The sequence below is a fragment of the Zootoca vivipara genome, chromosome 7 (assembly GCF_963506605.1).
Source record: "Zootoca vivipara chromosome 7, rZooViv1.1, whole genome shotgun sequence".
Lineage (NCBI taxonomy): Eukaryota > Metazoa > Chordata > Lepidosauria > Squamata > Lacertidae > Zootoca > Zootoca vivipara.
The window spans coordinates 26,352,777-26,369,497 of NC_083282.1; the positions used below are offsets into that span (position 1 = coordinate 26,352,777).

Here is a 16,721-nt window from a genome sequence, read left to right on the forward strand (position 1 = left end):
TCTAAGGTAGAACTACCCATTGTATACATTGAAAGTGAATACACTACAGTATAATTTTTGTCTTTGTCTTTTAGAGATGTAAAATCTTAACATGCTGAGTCTGACTTGAAATATGGATGGTTTATGTGCATATTTACCTCCACCACCCAAGCTGGGGGGGGGGGGAACCCTGTGTTGACACACAGTGCTGTAAGGAGACATTTTTCCTTAGAGAGGGTGGCCTCTAAAAAGCCCCTTTCAGTTAAACAAAAACAAAAAACAAAAAAGTGAGGTACAAAATGTGAGGTGGAAGGCAATAAAAGTGCAACCATGGTCATATTCAGGGCCGGATTTAGGTTTGAGGCCTTACTCTACCGAAGGTAATGGGGCCCTTTATATGTCCAGATGTCCTTTGTCAACAACAACTTGTTGCTGTTTTTGTTGTTGTTGGATATGTGCTACATGGTAATTTATGGACCTAATAGTTATCTAAAGCCATTTGCACACGTTGCTGTATGTAGGTTTTATTTTATTTGTTTTTTATCTTATATTTTGGAAATCTATATCCAGTGGGTTTTTCCTTTAATTTTTTTGGGGCCCCCCCAAAGAGTGGGGCCCTAAGCTACAGCTTGTTTAGCTTATACGTAAATCGGCACTGGATTCCTTAGCAGTTAAGCCCCACTGACTGAACTCTGTGAAAAAGCGCTTTTGGGGGATTGCAGCCTTAAAAATGGGGCGCAAGCCATATCAAGGCGGCAGCAGCAGCAGGCGGCTTCGCTGCAAAAGCGCTTTCCCTCCAAAGCGGCCGCCGTGAGAGAGCGCGCGCGCGCAACACTCTTCGGGCGCTGCAATAGGGGAGCCCAAAGTAAGCAGCAGCAGCAGCAGCAGCAGCAGCAGCAGCAGCAGCAGCAGCAGCAGCAGCAGCAGCAGCAGCAGCAGCAGCAGCAGCAGCAGCAGCACTCCCGGGCTCCCCCCAGCGGCGGCGTCGGGCCGCCCAACCGAGCCATCCCGAGTCAGGCTCTGTCTCTCGCTCTGCCTCCTCTGCTTGGCGGCTGCCGGGAGGCCGGGGGAAGAAAAGAGAGATGCGTTTGATGATGTAATCGCCAGTCAGTGAGCGGTGAAATTTAACACCGAGCCGCGGTGGGGAGGATTTGCTTTGCTTTGGGGTTGGCTGCTCGCTCTGCTCTGCTCTGCTCCGCAGCCAGAGGCAGAGTCTCCTTTCAGCTCCGGATGCCTGCGCTGTTGCTACTAGAAGCTGCAGAGAGAGCAATTTAAAAAGTTTGGGGTTGTTGTTTTTTTTGCCTGTGCGTTGCAGAGCTTCCTCCCCTCTTTTTTTTTTTTTTGCCAGTCTGGACCTTTGCTGCAGCTGTTTCCCCCTTCCGTTGCCCCAGAAGAACTCGTGCAAAAACCCACCCCGCCGAAGCCCCTCACGCCAACCACCACGCGACACCCAAACAACAGCGCCCAGGCGGCCGCCGGCGAGGCACGCGCGAGGCGCCCCCTCTCGCGCCTTTGCCGAGCTGGCGCTTCCCCGCCGTGCGGAGCAAGACCCGCTAGGGCGACCTTCGCGCAAGCAGCAGCAGCAGCTCCTCTCTGGGCGGAGCGGAGCCGAGGAGCGGCGTCGGCGTTTCATGGACAGTACCTGAAGCCCCTGGCTGTGAGGAAGCGCTTGAGGAGGAGGAGAGGGGGCGCCCCGCCGCCGGGAAGAAGACAGCCGCCTTCTGTTTTCGGTTAGAACTTCGCTGCCCGGACAAATGCATACAAATGCCTTTAGGAGCTCAAAGGACAAGGAGTGGAAGCATCTCTCCCACCGCGAAAACGTGAGTTTCAGGCGGGGGGGGGAAGCGGGGCGGGGGGGGGGACGGCGGCCGGAGAGGCGAGAGCGCGGGATGGATGAGCCGCGGGGCGCGCCGCGCTCTCGCCGCTTGTCAACGATTTGGCCGAGCAGTGGATCCCGGCTGTTGCAGTGACGAGGGGGTGGGGGTGCCTGCTTATGATGCCGGGAAGGGGGGGGGGGGAAACAGAGGAACCAAGTTCCCCCAATGAAATATTTGAGGGCCCTCCTCCCCAGAAAAGTTGATGGCCATTGGCATTGCCATCCGCACGGTGTGCGCGCGCCCTGAACTTGTGATGATTGATTATGTGGGGCGGGGCTTTGCTTTATTCAAGTTGGCACGAGTGAGTTGACAATCGATCGCTAGTGGTCAACAGCAAGATGCTCGTTTGTTTGAAGACCTCCGTTCTCCTTGCCCGGCGAGGCTGTTTCTGGACTTGATGTTTTAAAGCCCTCGTGGGGGAAGGTTGTTGGCGCGTTTCCCATTCTTGGGAGGAACAGGATGTCGGGACTCCCAGGTTTTCCCCAGCTGTCCCTGGGAGTTACTAGGTCCGCTCATCTGCCAGGAGATTCTAGCTTTCTCTGTTGACCTTTTCCCTCGTTAAACCAGAAGGAAACATGGATCCTTGGTTTTTTTTTTGCATTTGATTTTTTTAAAATATTAATTCTGTTTTATTTCCAGCACCAGATGACAAAACTTGAGAGGGCTGGCCTGAGTTGGGAAGCAGTTGATTGATTAATGATGAACTGGCAAGTTTGTTTGGGTTTGCTGAGAGCAGACTTAGGGAGGAAGCATCTCTTTTAACCAGAGATGTCTCTGGTTGCCTTAACCACAGCATTCTTCTCCACAGTTTGCCAGCTCTCCTGGATAGTCTGCAAGGAAAATGCCAGCTCTGCAGAGCAGCAGCTCCCAGAATTAATATCATTCCTATTGGAACTGGGGGTGGACTTGTGTGTGGATTCCAGCTCCCCAACCAAGATTGAAAAGCCCGTCCACCCAACTGAGCATCTACCACTCTGGCAAGAACTTGCTTATTGTGAACTACTGCATTAGATTAGCAGATCTGTCCCAGTCACTACAATGGAGCATAATGATTGTCCCCTAATTTCTGAACATTGATGCTCCCTAGAGCCAGCAGTTCTAAAACACATGGGTTCTTTTTGTCTTTGGACTTCCTACCTACCTAGGAGCAAAATTGCCCTTTCCTGCCCGTTGAGGAACGCCAGTCTGATGAGGAAGAGCCTGTCAGGGTATAAGGACAACATGCAACCCATGTGGGGAGGCTGCACATCCCTGTGGCCCCTACTGCATGTGTGATATGTTCATGGTATGAGACATAATGAGGGTGAAGTTGTGCCTCCCCACCCCCCATCCTCCCTGGAAGGGCACAGTTCATGTGTGTTATTTTTAGAGAAGGAACCATTTGGGTTCCAAGCATTCTAGGAGGGAGCTGCTGCAAGGACTTAGCTGCCTGCAGACACTCGCCTTTTTTAAAAAGAAAGAAAGAATCCCCTTATTTTTAAACTAATCATAAAAAGTTTTTTTTATTATTATTACTGGTGATCTGGGGCTATTTAAAGTTCTTGCGTTCATGAAGCATGACAGAAAAGCGCTTGCTTTCCCATCTGTGCAGCCCGGTTTGGGGAAGGAAGCAAAGGGCACCCAAGATGACTGTTATTGGGAGAGGAAGGAGAGTTTTGGAGAAGCATTGCTTGTTTGTACATGTGTGAGAGAGAGGGGGGGAAAGAGAGGAGGGGGCAGGGAGGCAGCTGACTGGAAAACCTCTCCCCCCCCACCCTCTTTTGCTCAGTTCACAGGCAAGCGCTGCATTGAGAGGTCAGGTTGCCAAAACGTCGCTTCAGTCTGCTTTCCTCTAGTTCATCTTTAGTAATAATCTTTCTCTTTCCCTGAAGGCAACAGGAGCAAAGAGGCATTTGTTGTTACTTGTGATGGATAGGACTACTTAGTTAGGTTTGACTTTCAGGCATGAGAAATCAAGGTGATCTTCCTGGATGCAGTTTGATTTGCCCTGGGCTTTTGCTCATTTTCTGCTTAGAAAATCAACAGGCTCTGCCAAGCAGCCAATTCTTTTAATTTAATACAGCAGAGTCTCTTGGGGCAGCTCTCTGTAAACAAATCCCTTGGCGTGCGAGGTAGTCTTTCCACAGAAGAGCTGGAGAGCAATTTGCTTTGTTGAGATTTGCAAGGCTGACTCCTTTTGTTTTATGCTTCGCTGGTCTGAATTTATTCTTCGTCAGATGTGTCTGCTCTTTAAGGCCCAGTTCTCATTGAGGTAGTTAAACATGGATCTGGAGAGGAGCACTTCAAATGACTGAATGTCCTTTCAACCAGAAAAAAAAAATTATGGGAGCAATAGTTTTATCGGAGAGCTCTGGCAATCATTCCATAAGCATAAGCGTTTCAGCCCAAATCAGTACCTGCCCCTTAGGAGCTAGATGTCTAATTTTCTACGAGCCAGTCACACTTCTCTAAAGTATCTCAGCCTCACTCACCTCACAGAGTGTTTGTTGTGGGGGAGGAAGTGAAAGGAGATTGTTAGCTGCTTTGAGACTCCTTAGGGTAGTGATAAAGCAGGATATCAAATCCAAACTACTACTCCTCCTCCTCTTCTATAATAAACGTTAGATTGAATACTTGACTAGTTTTGAAACAACAACCCTGTGTTAGGCTAAGAGATGGTGGCTGGCCCAAGGTCACCCAATGAGCTTCATGGCTGAGTGCAGAATCAAACCTTGGTCTCCCAAGTCATAGTGCCACACTCTAACCATTATGCCACACTGGCTCATTGCCTGTAGCTAGTGCATGGGCCTAGTAGATGATGGTTATGATAGGATTTTGATGCAGGCTTATCTCACAAAGGCTAGTGACAGTAGGGGAGGGATTTCAGATGATGAGTAAATGCGAGGGGATCATGATGTCATGCAAGCTACCGTAGTCCCAGCTGATGCATGTGCAGGGCACAGGTTCAGCAGTCATGAGAGGGAACCCTACATGTGTATGCATGCATGTATGTATGTACGTGCGTAGAGCTCCTTGGACTCGGCTATACAGCTGCAAATGTAATGTTTTAAGTGTGTTTTAAGTGCATTATACAAATGGGACACTAGATGGTGCTGGTGAGCTAACAACAAATTTAACATGTTTTTAAAAACGGTTTTTTTAAAAAAGCATTTGCACAACGTTTTTATGTGTGTGTTGATTCAGCCCTTGTGAATTTCACCAATGATGGTAAAATTTATCCCCACAATACAGGAGGGATAGCTAACATGGTGCCCTCCAGATGTTTTAGTCTACAACTCCCAATATCCCTGACCTTTGACCTTGCTGCCTGAGGCTGATGGGAATTGTATCCCCAAACATCTAGAGGGCACAGTGTCGGCTAACCCTGTATCAGTGCTTCTCAGGGCTGGCCATACCATTAGGGAGTTGGGCAGCCATCCAGGGGCAGCAACAATTCTTGGCAGATCCTTTTGCACCTCCAGCTATTCTGCTACATGGCTTTGTCTTGGCTCCCTAAGCTGGTCTGCTGCCCCAGATGTGGTGGTGGAGCTGTCCTGTCACCAGTGTTGAAGTAAGAGTCAACTGCTAATTTATTTGGCTTCTGCATGTGGAACTATAAGGGATTGCTATCTTGTCCTTTGCCTCAGGCCACAAAATGTGTCTGTCCTGTTGGCTGTGATTAATAGATGCTTCCGGATAGCTCTTTATTATGGGATGGGAGCTCATCATGCTTACCTTTTTTCTATAACATCCACATAACATCGTTGGCGTCAAAAATGCCAACCCCTATTTTGTCCTTATTTAATCTGGATTTAACATTTCTGGGGGGAAGCTGATTGGTTAACAAAAAAGCTTTTGCCATTGACCTGATTGTGATATCTGACCAACTCTTTGCAATATTAAGCTTCCATCTGGAAACAGCCCCAAATTTATGGGGCAGGGTGTCTTGACAGCTGATACCAAGAAAATCTGTTTCTCACGCTTTCTGCAGCATATATTGCCAGCCCTGAGAATTACTGAAGGATTTGGTCATGTAATGACTGTTTACGTTTTTGGCAGTGGCTAAAAATATTGGCACTGCTATAAAAATAGTAAAATACTGTTTATGTTATAACTTTCTATATGCAGGATGTTGTTTAGACAGTAACAGTCCTGAAACCTAGGAGCCATTGTGGACTGAAGACTGAATATATGAATGCGATGGCTGCAGCCAAAAAAATGGCAATGCAGTAAGCCCCTGCAATTTGCATGCATTTAACTTGTGCACATTCAGCTTTAGGCACTTGGCAAAAAAGGGGGGGACAAAAGGGGGGAAGGTTTGGGGGGAAATGAATGTGGCAATCCACGCCCCCTCCCCAAGTGAACCCAATGTGTTTTGACTATACATGATTTTGGCTTTAGGTGTAATCCCTGGAACGTAACCCCGACATAAATTGCTGGCCTACTGTACTGTTTTGGGTTACATTAACAAATGCATTATTTCCAAAAAAACCCCCAAGAAACTTGGGTAATTGGTGGTTTGGGAGCTCTCAAGTTTTCTGTCACACTGCCAATACTGGACCCACCCCACCCCACCCCACTGCAGTGCAAGCTGAGAGCTTTACAACAACAACAAAAGAATCAATCTCCTTGCCTTGTGAATAACATAGCCCTGTGTGAGGAGTGAGGGTGTTAAAGAATCATTGACTTACTGCTTAGCTTGTGGAGTGAGTCAATGAGTAAAACCATCTCTGCAAGCACTAGCTCAGTTTCTACTTTTTGTTCCCATGTCATCCTCTTAGTAAGGAGCACATATGGTAAGCCCCTGCCTTGGGGTCATAATAGGGAGCATGCAGCCACAGCCTGCAGGCATTAAAAGCATCAGGGTCTGGACAGCCTGCTTCAGATACCTGCTTATCCTTTCCTGTCCCATGTCCTATGTAGGGTTTCCACACGCAACACATGCTGCTAGCCTTTTGCGTGTTCAGACCTTGAAACCTCCCCCATAAATGAATTCACCCAAACCAATTTTGGTTTGGTTTTTGGCAGAATTTAGGCCACAACTTTATTGATTACAGCAAGTGAATGGTTGCATAGGCTCCAGTTCGACTAGCTCCCTGCCATGCAGGTAGCGCTGACCCAGGGTCCCAGCATAGGTCAGCCAAGGGTGAACACCTGGAATGTTAGAAAGCCGGGGACATGCTATGTCCGCCACCCAGATGTCCCCCTGGACTCAGGCACGGGCACAGCCCCTCGCAGGGTTGACCAAACCATTGAGAGCCTGGATTCCTTTAACGGAATACCCTTCACATAGGGATAGCAAGAGCGTTCCCCCATCCCTATCACACATCTGCCACACGAGAACTAGGCTCACCGCCAACCACTCACACCTGTAACCAATCCCTTAACCCTGCTGATGTGGAGGTCAGCCACAAATCATTCCCAGCTACAGACAGATGGACCCCATCAGGCATGTAAAGGGATGCATCACGGAAGGTAATGCCTGGGTGATGGATAACCGTCCCGCCCAAGGCCAGAACCTTCTTGGCCACTGCACTCTGGACGTGCCTCCTGGCCTTCTCGGTGGCAGTTGGGCAATGACTTCCTCTCCATTCAGGTCATGGCAGCAGTTGTGACCAGAATATTTTGAGTCCAGAAAGTGCTGCTTTCAACTCTTCCAAGTTCTCCTGCATGCGGGTCCGGCAGGTCGTTCTCGCCAAGCTGCAGCACCATCGCCGCAGGTGTGCCTTCTGCAGACACCTTTGCCCGCACCGTTGGAAGAAGCTCCTCCCAATGCATGCCTCGTCTGGACACCCAAGAGATACTCATGTGGTCGTGGAGCCCGAGCCTACGTCCAAATCCAGACTCCGCCGCCCTCTTGCTGGCCCAGTGGACAATGCTGTGTCCGACTATCCAGATGTGCAAGGAAGACGGACCTAGGAATGAACAAAACAAAATTAGCAACTCCACCCCAGCACCGTTTCCGAACATAACCCTTGTATGTTTCGGATCTCCAATGGCCCAGGTCCTTAATCCTGTTGACGGACAGGCCCCAATGTGCAGCGATGGTAGCTGGCCCAATATGAAATGAATGAGGTGCGAACTTGCAGGCCGACAGGCCATATGCTGCAATCGCCTTACACATAACTGCAGGAAATCGATGCCTCCTTAACGATGACCCATCCTCATGAACCAGGAAGCGATCATCCCCAGACGGGCGAAGTGACAGATATTTCTTGGCATCCTTAACTGAACAAGGGACAGGCTTACCAGTGGCAGGCAGCCTCATCAAGGAAGGCATGTAGCAAGGGAGGGGTGAAGGGGACGGGCCGCCCCTAGCTCCACTCTGGCGGGGGCAGCGCCCACCCCTCGTCTCTTCCGCCCAGGCAGGAAGAAGCAGAGCGCGCTACGGAGCGAGTTGCCGGGTGACAAACGCAGTGCACCCAAAAATGCAGTTGAGAACACTGCAGAAAAGAGTCTCTACTCATAAGTAGACCGGCAAATTAGCCTCAGATTGCTGTGGATAGCACACAAAATGTCAAATGTGACCGGCCTCCTACCTGGCGCCCTAGGTGGTTGCAATCTGGCCCAGCCCTCAAGGGCCCTGCGCACAACAAATTTAGTGCAAGGGTCTCTAGAATAAAGGGACTTACAGAAAAAGGAAATGGCAGAAGACTGAATTTGGATGGACTTCACTGCACAACCCATAAAACGCAGGCATGCCAAATACTGAAACACCTGCTGTGTAGATGGATAATCTGAGGTAAAGTTGGTCGTGAGCTGTGCTCTGAAAGCTAAAAAGTCCATCCATGCCTTCTTATAAGACCTCAAAGTGGAAGGAAAAATAGATGCTACTACTCCCTGCAAAACTAGTTGCTGCCAAGGTTCCAAAGTGGGGCTGGGAAATATTCCGGAAGTTGCTGGGCACCTGGAGCCAGGGATCTGAAGCGCTCCATCTGAAAACAGGATAGGGCATCAGCAATATCATTATTAATGCCAGGAATAAAACAAGCAGAAATCAGGTGGCGTCAGCGGGAAGCCCCATTAGCTAAAGTGCTGCCTCAGATTAAGAACAGTTTCAGATTAAGAACGGACCTCCAGAACGAATTAAGTTCTTAACCCTTCTGAATCAGAGCAGCATCCCGTTCTCATAGTGGCCAGCCAGGTATCTAAGGGAAGCCAAAAAGCAGGACAGGAGTGCAACGTCACTCTTCATACTTCTGCTTCCTAGTGACTGGATTGTTGCCTTGTTTTACCTGCATTCTTGTTTAGGCTAAAGCATTTTAAAGCGCATATCTGCAGCAATAACCGATTAAAACCAAAACCCAGATTCTTAGGTTGCTAGCAAAAAACTATATGCTGCACAGGAGGATTTCCAAGGCTGCATACTACCCACCTGTGTACTGCATGTGAATGTTGACAGCTAACCATGTGGGCGGGGGGTGGGGGTAGTAAGAGCCTGTATGGAATATTAGGGAAATGCTGTCTACAACTTTTCCAGCCAATGCTGGGGGGAAATATTAAGAGTTTATCACTTTAAGCAAAAACACAAAGAGGCTAAACTGTAAATGCATATGAAGTGAAAGATGAAGTGAGTATCCTTTCCTATACAATCTTGCTTTAAATTGCATTCCGCCCCCCTGTGCCCTCCATTAGAGCGCAATGGAGAAATGTTCTGTAGGTAGTGGGGTTTGAGCAACTGCTCACTACTTGAGTAGCTGTGATGGGATTTGCTCGTCATTTGTCTTTCTGCGTACATCTTTCTCCAGAGACCCTCTGATAGTTTCCTGGCTGGTATTGGGGCCTTGCAGATTGGGTCCAGATGAGGAAAAGATTTTGAAGTTGGTGTGCAAAAGGATGTATGTGGTGGTGGTGGTGGTGGGGAGAGGAATAATCACAAGCGTGTTTATCGGAACTGTGAAAGAAATGGCCAGGATGAAGTTTGGCTTTTGGGTAAGCAGGTGAGGTGGGCTACAGCTTCTGAGAGGCCGCAAACAATTTGCAGATTCCAGGGAAGGGAACCATGAAGCAGAGTTTATGAAAGGTTAATCTGGACTACCCTAAGCATATTATTCCATTGTTAATGTGCTTCCCAGTGCTTCCCAACAAGTGCTTGTCTTGACCTTTGAAGATTTAAAGATCCTGAGACCTTAGTGTCTAAACTGGGACCACTTTCCACACATGGATATGGCCATCAGCTGAAATTATCTCTGAAATTACCCTCTGAGATCAGGTGGCAGACCATCAGACAAATCTGCATAGATATAAGACTATAGAAAATGAAGGAAGTATTTTGCAATGTTTCACAGTAATTGCGTTCAAGTTTCATTCAAGCTAACATGAAGGGGACTTAGACTTATTTTTTCCTTCTCTTCATTCCCAACTTACAACTGTGGAAAAAGAAATAATACATGTATTCATGGGAAGAGATCAGTTTTCTAAATTGATTCACCTTCTGTAGCTTAAGGAATGGATTGCCAATCTTTAGAAATCCCTGAACTGGCTACCTTTTGTTTATAGTTTCTTGTAAGTTCTACCTCTGTTCTTTATATTAGGCAGAAAGAACTGCAGACCTTGAACATCCATTTCCCTATCTTCCTTTATGCTAGAGTTGAATAACTCATGGCCAAGTGAATTTTCAGAAACCTTATGAGGGATATATATATATATATATATATATATATATATATATATATATATACATACGTATACATATACATATATAAAATCGATTTTTTTTCTGATAAAGATAACTCTGACAACAGGAAACAGATCAATATACTGTATCAGTTACAATAGGACATTAGGATTTTGCGGGGGTTTGTTTATTAGATCTCTTTGATTGGTTTATTTTGTAATCCAAAATGTAGCATTACTAATATTCAATCATTCTTAAATCTGGGGCTTTTGGGATTGTTTGAGTTAGACTGCCAAGCAAAGTATGAATTATTAACCAGGACTGAAACTTAATTATAGGGTAATCAGTATTATGCTTGTTTGTTTTTAAGAGGCACATTTTAACGGGTACTGTTGCCAATTTTGAAGTACTGTACCTGATTTCATAATTTCCTTACTGTAGCCTTGTTCTTTAGAAGTTCTGATGTTACGGTCCATCATTATACAGGGATAATAAATTTTTCCTTCCCTGCCATAGCTTGATAACTTATTTTTTAATAGCTGCTTCTCCACCGGCCCACCTTCTTTATTTCAAAAATAATAATAATGTTGATTAGCTTCTGACCCTGGGCTTTATTCTAAATCATGTGCCATTTATTAATATCTCACCCGATAATAATATAACTGTAATAATAATCACATAACAGATTGCAAGGATTCTGGGGGTTGATTCAAGTACCCTTCAGGCTAATGTAGCCTTCTCTAGCCAGGGCCCCACAAATTGGCATTTGAGAAGGAAGAAAAGATGGAGGGCGGCAGACAAAAGCAACATCAGTCTGCTCCCGTCAGACTGGTGTTCAGGTATAAAACATTCATTCAGTTTTGGAAGGCTCAGAAATATATCTATCTAGTGCCATTTTTAGCATAAAATGAACAGTTCCTTTTCTTCTAGTTTTCTGAATTGAGAATTGGCCGCTGAGAATAAAATATCATTATCAGTGTTGCTTTCTCTCCTGGATTTTAGTAGGACGACTTATGCAGCCAAAAGAGAAGGAGCTACACACTTTGGGCTGCACAGTTTCTTTCTTTTCTTCTCTTTTTTTAAAAAAACCTTTTAATGTTGACTAGAGACAAAACAATGTCGAAGGAAACATTATTCAGAGCCTATGCCTTAGTAATTTGTAAAAAGTTCCCTCTGAAGTATAACATCTGCAGCAGGTGTGTTTTCTCATTATATCAGATGTCGAAGGGAAACCAGACAGAATGAAGTCAGCTGGAGTAGCCTCTCAGGAAGAACTTGTATAGTAAAAGTGAATTATTTACAAGAATGATTTTTTTTTTTTTACATTTCAGGTTGCCAACATTTTTCTGAAAGTTTTTTTTAAAAGCTGTGTGAGAAATAGCAAGGTGAACTAGCAGAGCCTTCAACACCCTGCTTGAAAAAATTTGCTAACACTTCTTGTATTTAGACAGAGGTGGTGGTGGTGAATATTGTGTAGACGCAAACAGCAAAGCTTTTTCTGTAGAAGTCTCAAATTGTTATTTGTTTGGGGTAAACACTTATAAAGTTATGTTGGCAAAAGATTAGAAGGTGAATCTTGCCTTGGCATGGAAAGACCCTGTATCAATAAAGTGCTAAACTATGGTTTATTGCAGAGTGGCTAACCTGTGGCCCTCCAGGTTGTTGCCAGACTCCCAACTGCTGTCAGCCCAAGCTGTGAACAGGAATGATGGGACTTGTAGTCCAACAACATCTGCAGGGCCACAACTTAGCCACCTGTCATTCAGAATTACAACACAAGCCAGCAGGAGCCTCACTCACAGACTGCTCCTCTTTTCAAGATTGGACACTTTTGTTTTAGCTTGTTACTGTAAAATGTGATTTCTTCAAACCAGCCATTATCAAGTTGTTGTTTATGATCCCGACTTGTTCTCAACATAGCTGCCAAGTCTCCCGCTGAAAAATGCGGGATCAGCAGTGGCGCGGCACCGGAAGTAGCTTCTACGCATGTCTGGACATGCGTAGAAGCAACTTCCAGTGCCGCGCTCCCCATGTCTGGGCACTGGAAATCGGGTGGCGCCAGGACCCAAAATGGAGCTTCCCTGGTAAGTAGGAAATCCGGGGGATTTACGGGATTTTTTCCAATCCGGGCTGCCAGCGGGAAAAGGTTTAAAATACGGGGGTTCCTGCGAAAAACGGGAGACTTGGCAGCTTTGGTTCTCAAACTGAAGTTTCAGGTAACCAGAGTTTCCCAGGTTTGGATGTAACGAGGAACTGTTGTTAGCTTCACAGTGGAAGCGGCTACTTCCTAATCTCCCCACCTTCTTGGGAATGGGTGGTGGTGGTGGAAAAGCTATCATGCAAGCCCATGCTTCATACATTTAATGCATTTGAACCAAACCATCTGCACTCTTCTTGCTGTTAAAGATGTAGGGCCAAAGCCAGTTTAAAAGTTGTTTTTATTCAGAATGGTAGCAAAGATAATTACAAAACACAATATATGTGCAGCCTGATTTCATGCAGAGTTAGGTTGGTAAGTCTATAGTTTTCAGTCAACTAGTTTACTCTTCACTCAGGGCTGATTCATGTATTACATTTCACCTTCCTTGACTATTAACACTAGTATAAGATGCACAATAGCCTCTCTCTTGTGAACAGCTGGATGCATTTCTGCTTTATGTCAATTTCACTCCTCCTCACAGGTGTTCATTTTTGGAGAGTGCATTTCTTTCACTCGAGTCAATCTGAAAGACAATACGAAATTAATAGTGACTTGGTCATGCAAAAATAACATTGATACATATCTTAGGACAAGGGGATTAGAATCTGCACTGATTGAAAAATAACAGGATAGATAAATTCAGAGCCTGTTCACTATTTAGGTAACATCTGCGCAGGCAGGCAATAGCTACAGGAATTTTTTTTACTCTGTAGGCCAGGCTTCCTCAACCTTGGCCCCCCAGATGTTTTTGGCTTACAGCTCCCATGATCCCTAGCTGGCAGGACCGGAGCTCAGGGATGATGGGAATTGTAGTCTCAAAACATCTGGAGGGCCGAGGTTGAGGAAGCCTGCTGTAGACCTTTTGTTCATGGATTTTTATGGGACATAAGCCCCTGTCTGAAATTCCTCTCCCAGTGCCTGTTTCACTCCCAACATTATCATCCTTGCTGGCTCCACTCCTTGACTTCTGAATGATTGGTGTGAGGTGTGAACAAGGAGCTTATTTAAATTATACAGCTTTGGTTGTTGTTGTTGTTAATTTGATTTATATACTGCCTTTCATCCAAAGATCCCAAGGTGGTGTACAATACAACATTATGAACACGTTTTACAGAGCATCAAGAATAAAAACCTAATAAAAAAGCATAACAATGTAAATAACAAATTAATAAGAGTACCTCCCCCGTTTTGATTTGTCTTCTGCAAGACCCAGAACAAATGGGGTGGGGTGGGGAGCTGGGTTTCTGCCTTGGAGCAGCCTACTTGGGCTGTGGGTACATTGCTGTCTTAAAAACGCAGCTCGTTCTTTTTCTCCATCTGGATCAAAATCAGTTTGACGAGGTCGGGTGGTGGTGGTGGAGACAGATGAAAAGGCAGCATTCCCAAGGATAGTCCCAGACTGTGTTTGGCACCCACTGGGTGCAGAGTAAAAGGGCTCTTGGAAAGGGTCCAGAACAACATGGAGCAAATGGGTCAGTGGCGTCTGGCTGTTAACTGGAAGGTTGGTGGTTCAAGCCCACCCATGGATGGCTGTGGGCAAGAGATTGTGGGGGGTTGGACTAGAATGAATCTTGAGGTACCTTCCAACTCTACATTCTATGAAATGCTTTGTGTAAATTCTTTCCCACAGATCTCCATGCTGTGTGCGTAGCAGACCATGTGTGTTCATTTTAGTTTGCTTTGTACTTTCCATGGTATCAGTTGCCTTGGGTGATGTTAATCGATCAGGCTGGAAAATGGTCAGGATAGTTTGCTTTGCTGATGCTCAGGTGACACTTCCAAGTGCTGGTCTCTTTCTTTTCCTTCTTGGATCATTATATGAGAGTGTTTGCATATCTAGCTGCCACCATCTCCTTCTTCCTTATAGGAACATTAAAAGAATAACAATCCTATGAAGGGATAGAGTAAATTAAGGTTTTGAAATGAAAATATAATACTGTAATAATAATAATAATAATAATAATAATAATAATAATAATAATAATAAATTTGTTGTTGACTGAAAGGCTGTCACACAGAAGAGGGCAAAGACTTGTTTTCTGCAGCTACAGGGGTCAGGGATAAATCTGATGGCATCAAGTGACTGGAGGATAGATTTCAGTTGAACATTAGAGGAAACCTGTTTCCAATCCAGTGGAACTAATTATGTCAATGGGTGGTGGTCTCTCCCTCACTGGAGGCCTTCAGTCAGAGGCCAGACACCCATCTGTTGGGGATACTCTAATATTGGATTTCTAGAAGGTGGACTAATGGCGAAATGTTAAGGTTTTGTGTAGCACAAACATTAATGGATATCACAGCTGGAGTCCCTAAGGTGGTCAGCCTCAGACAAAAACCTTCTTTGGCATCCTCCTGTCCCTGACAGTTTTATATATCTCTTCAAAGAAATTGAGGGTTTAGGGCCTTATTTCTTTGTGGTGCATACTGCTTTTTCGTTGTTGTTTGTCTTGGGGTACCACCTAGGTCTTTTGCCTGTTATCTGAGTGGAATTCTGAGCTTTGCCCATGTTTCTTCTATGAAATGGACATTGTGTGACACTCAGAACTGTTTCTTAGATTTCCAAATGTGTCCCGGGCCCAAAAAGATTGGGGGCCCTTGCATTGCACGGTATGATGGCTGCGGGATTGAAAAAAGCCCCGACACAGTGTGTAACTGTGGATATATAACTCTGTTGCTAGCACACAACCTCACAATTCTACTGTTCACTGTGCTTGTGCCAAATGAGGAATTCCAAAGAGAAGAAATATAAGAATAAAAAATGCAGGTAGCGACGGATAAAATGACAACTGTGAAAGTGGGGACAGCCAGGAATGGTGGTGGAGACGTAACAAATTTACCCATTGCTAAACCAACATGTGGTCTTCTGGCAAAACTGGATACTGACCTGGAAAGGCCTAATAGAATCTGAGAATTGGATGGTGAATAAATTGTTTCATGCCTAAGGATTGATGCAACACTTATTAGTGATAAAACATATATTTTTCTGTGTGTTTAACTTGATCTTTTTTTTCTTTTTTCTTTTAGGAAAACCCTCCTCCTTTTTTTTGCAACATGTATAGCTGTGGGTGCTACACAAATACTAGAAGAAGGTGAGACATGTTCCTGATTTTATTATAGAATATTTGAATGATCTTCCTTTAAAAGAGAGAGAGAGAAATTATATGAAGGATTCTGGTAGTAATGACGTGAAATTCAGTTTTTCAAAGGCCTCTAATGCCAGATAGTTACAATAGGAGCAGAAGTTTAAAGAAACCAGGAAGGCTGACCTTTTCAAAATTACTCAGATTTTCTGTCTGTGAAATTGCTTACATATTTAGGCAGACTCCTTGCAAAAAGGAAGTTTTGTACATTGTAAAGGCTTTGATTGTGACTTCATTGCACGTGGGTGTTTTTGGGGGTGGCAAACCGAAGCTGGATTACCTTTGCACTTCTTGGGACTCTCCAAAACAAACTAGTTCACATAATAAGTACTTAGTCTGAACTTGCATTTTTAAGGCCAAAAAAGTAAACTTGCTTTTTTGGCTTATTCCCTCCACCCACAGATTTTCAGATGCAGCTGTTGGCTAAAAAGCAACTGATTGTGCTTTTGTTGTTGTTTGTGTTTATTCAGAGGACTGATGAATGGGACAGATGGCTGGGCACTTGTTCTGGGATGCTAACATCTGAAGTTAGCATCTGTATCTATTTTAGCAGCAGTTAAAACCTGTGTTGGGTTTGTCATATTTGAAACAAATGCTCTGGTTTGCATGGAACACTAAGCCAAGGACGGGGAACCTGGTGGCCATCCAGATGTTCATGAATTCCAACTTGCATCAGCCCTAGTCAGCAGGGACAATGGGTTGGAATTATGGGATTTGTAACCTAGCAACCTCTGGAGGACACAGGTTCCCCAAATCTATACCAAGCCAGGCTGTAGTTTCATTTGAATATTTGAGTGTGAGACTTCTAGGAATGAGGATTGTGGCTGCTGCATTCCTCCTCTAGTCTAGCTGCAACTGCCCTGCTGTAAGATAAGCCATGGTTTGTCTTATCATGTTACCTGATTCCAGACTTTTGGCTTGTCTCACTC

The 16,721-nt window shown here is 45.3% G+C and overlaps 1 protein-coding gene across 1 annotated transcript in view; it reads left to right on the forward strand.

The window, feature by feature from the left end:
• The first annotated feature begins 1,078 nt into the window (after positions 1 to 1,078).
• Positions 1,079 to 16,721, forward strand: part of COL24A1 (collagen type XXIV alpha 1 chain) — a 161,600-nt gene continuing 145,957 nt past the window's right edge. The window contains exons 1-2 of the mRNA XM_035123684.2: positions 1,079 to 1,799; positions 15,677 to 15,741. Coding sequence (XP_034979575.2) covers positions 1,744 to 1,799; positions 15,677 to 15,741 — 121 coding nt within the window. The 5' untranslated portion in view covers positions 1,079 to 1,743. The remainder of the gene's footprint in view (positions 1,800 to 15,676; positions 15,742 to 16,721) is intronic.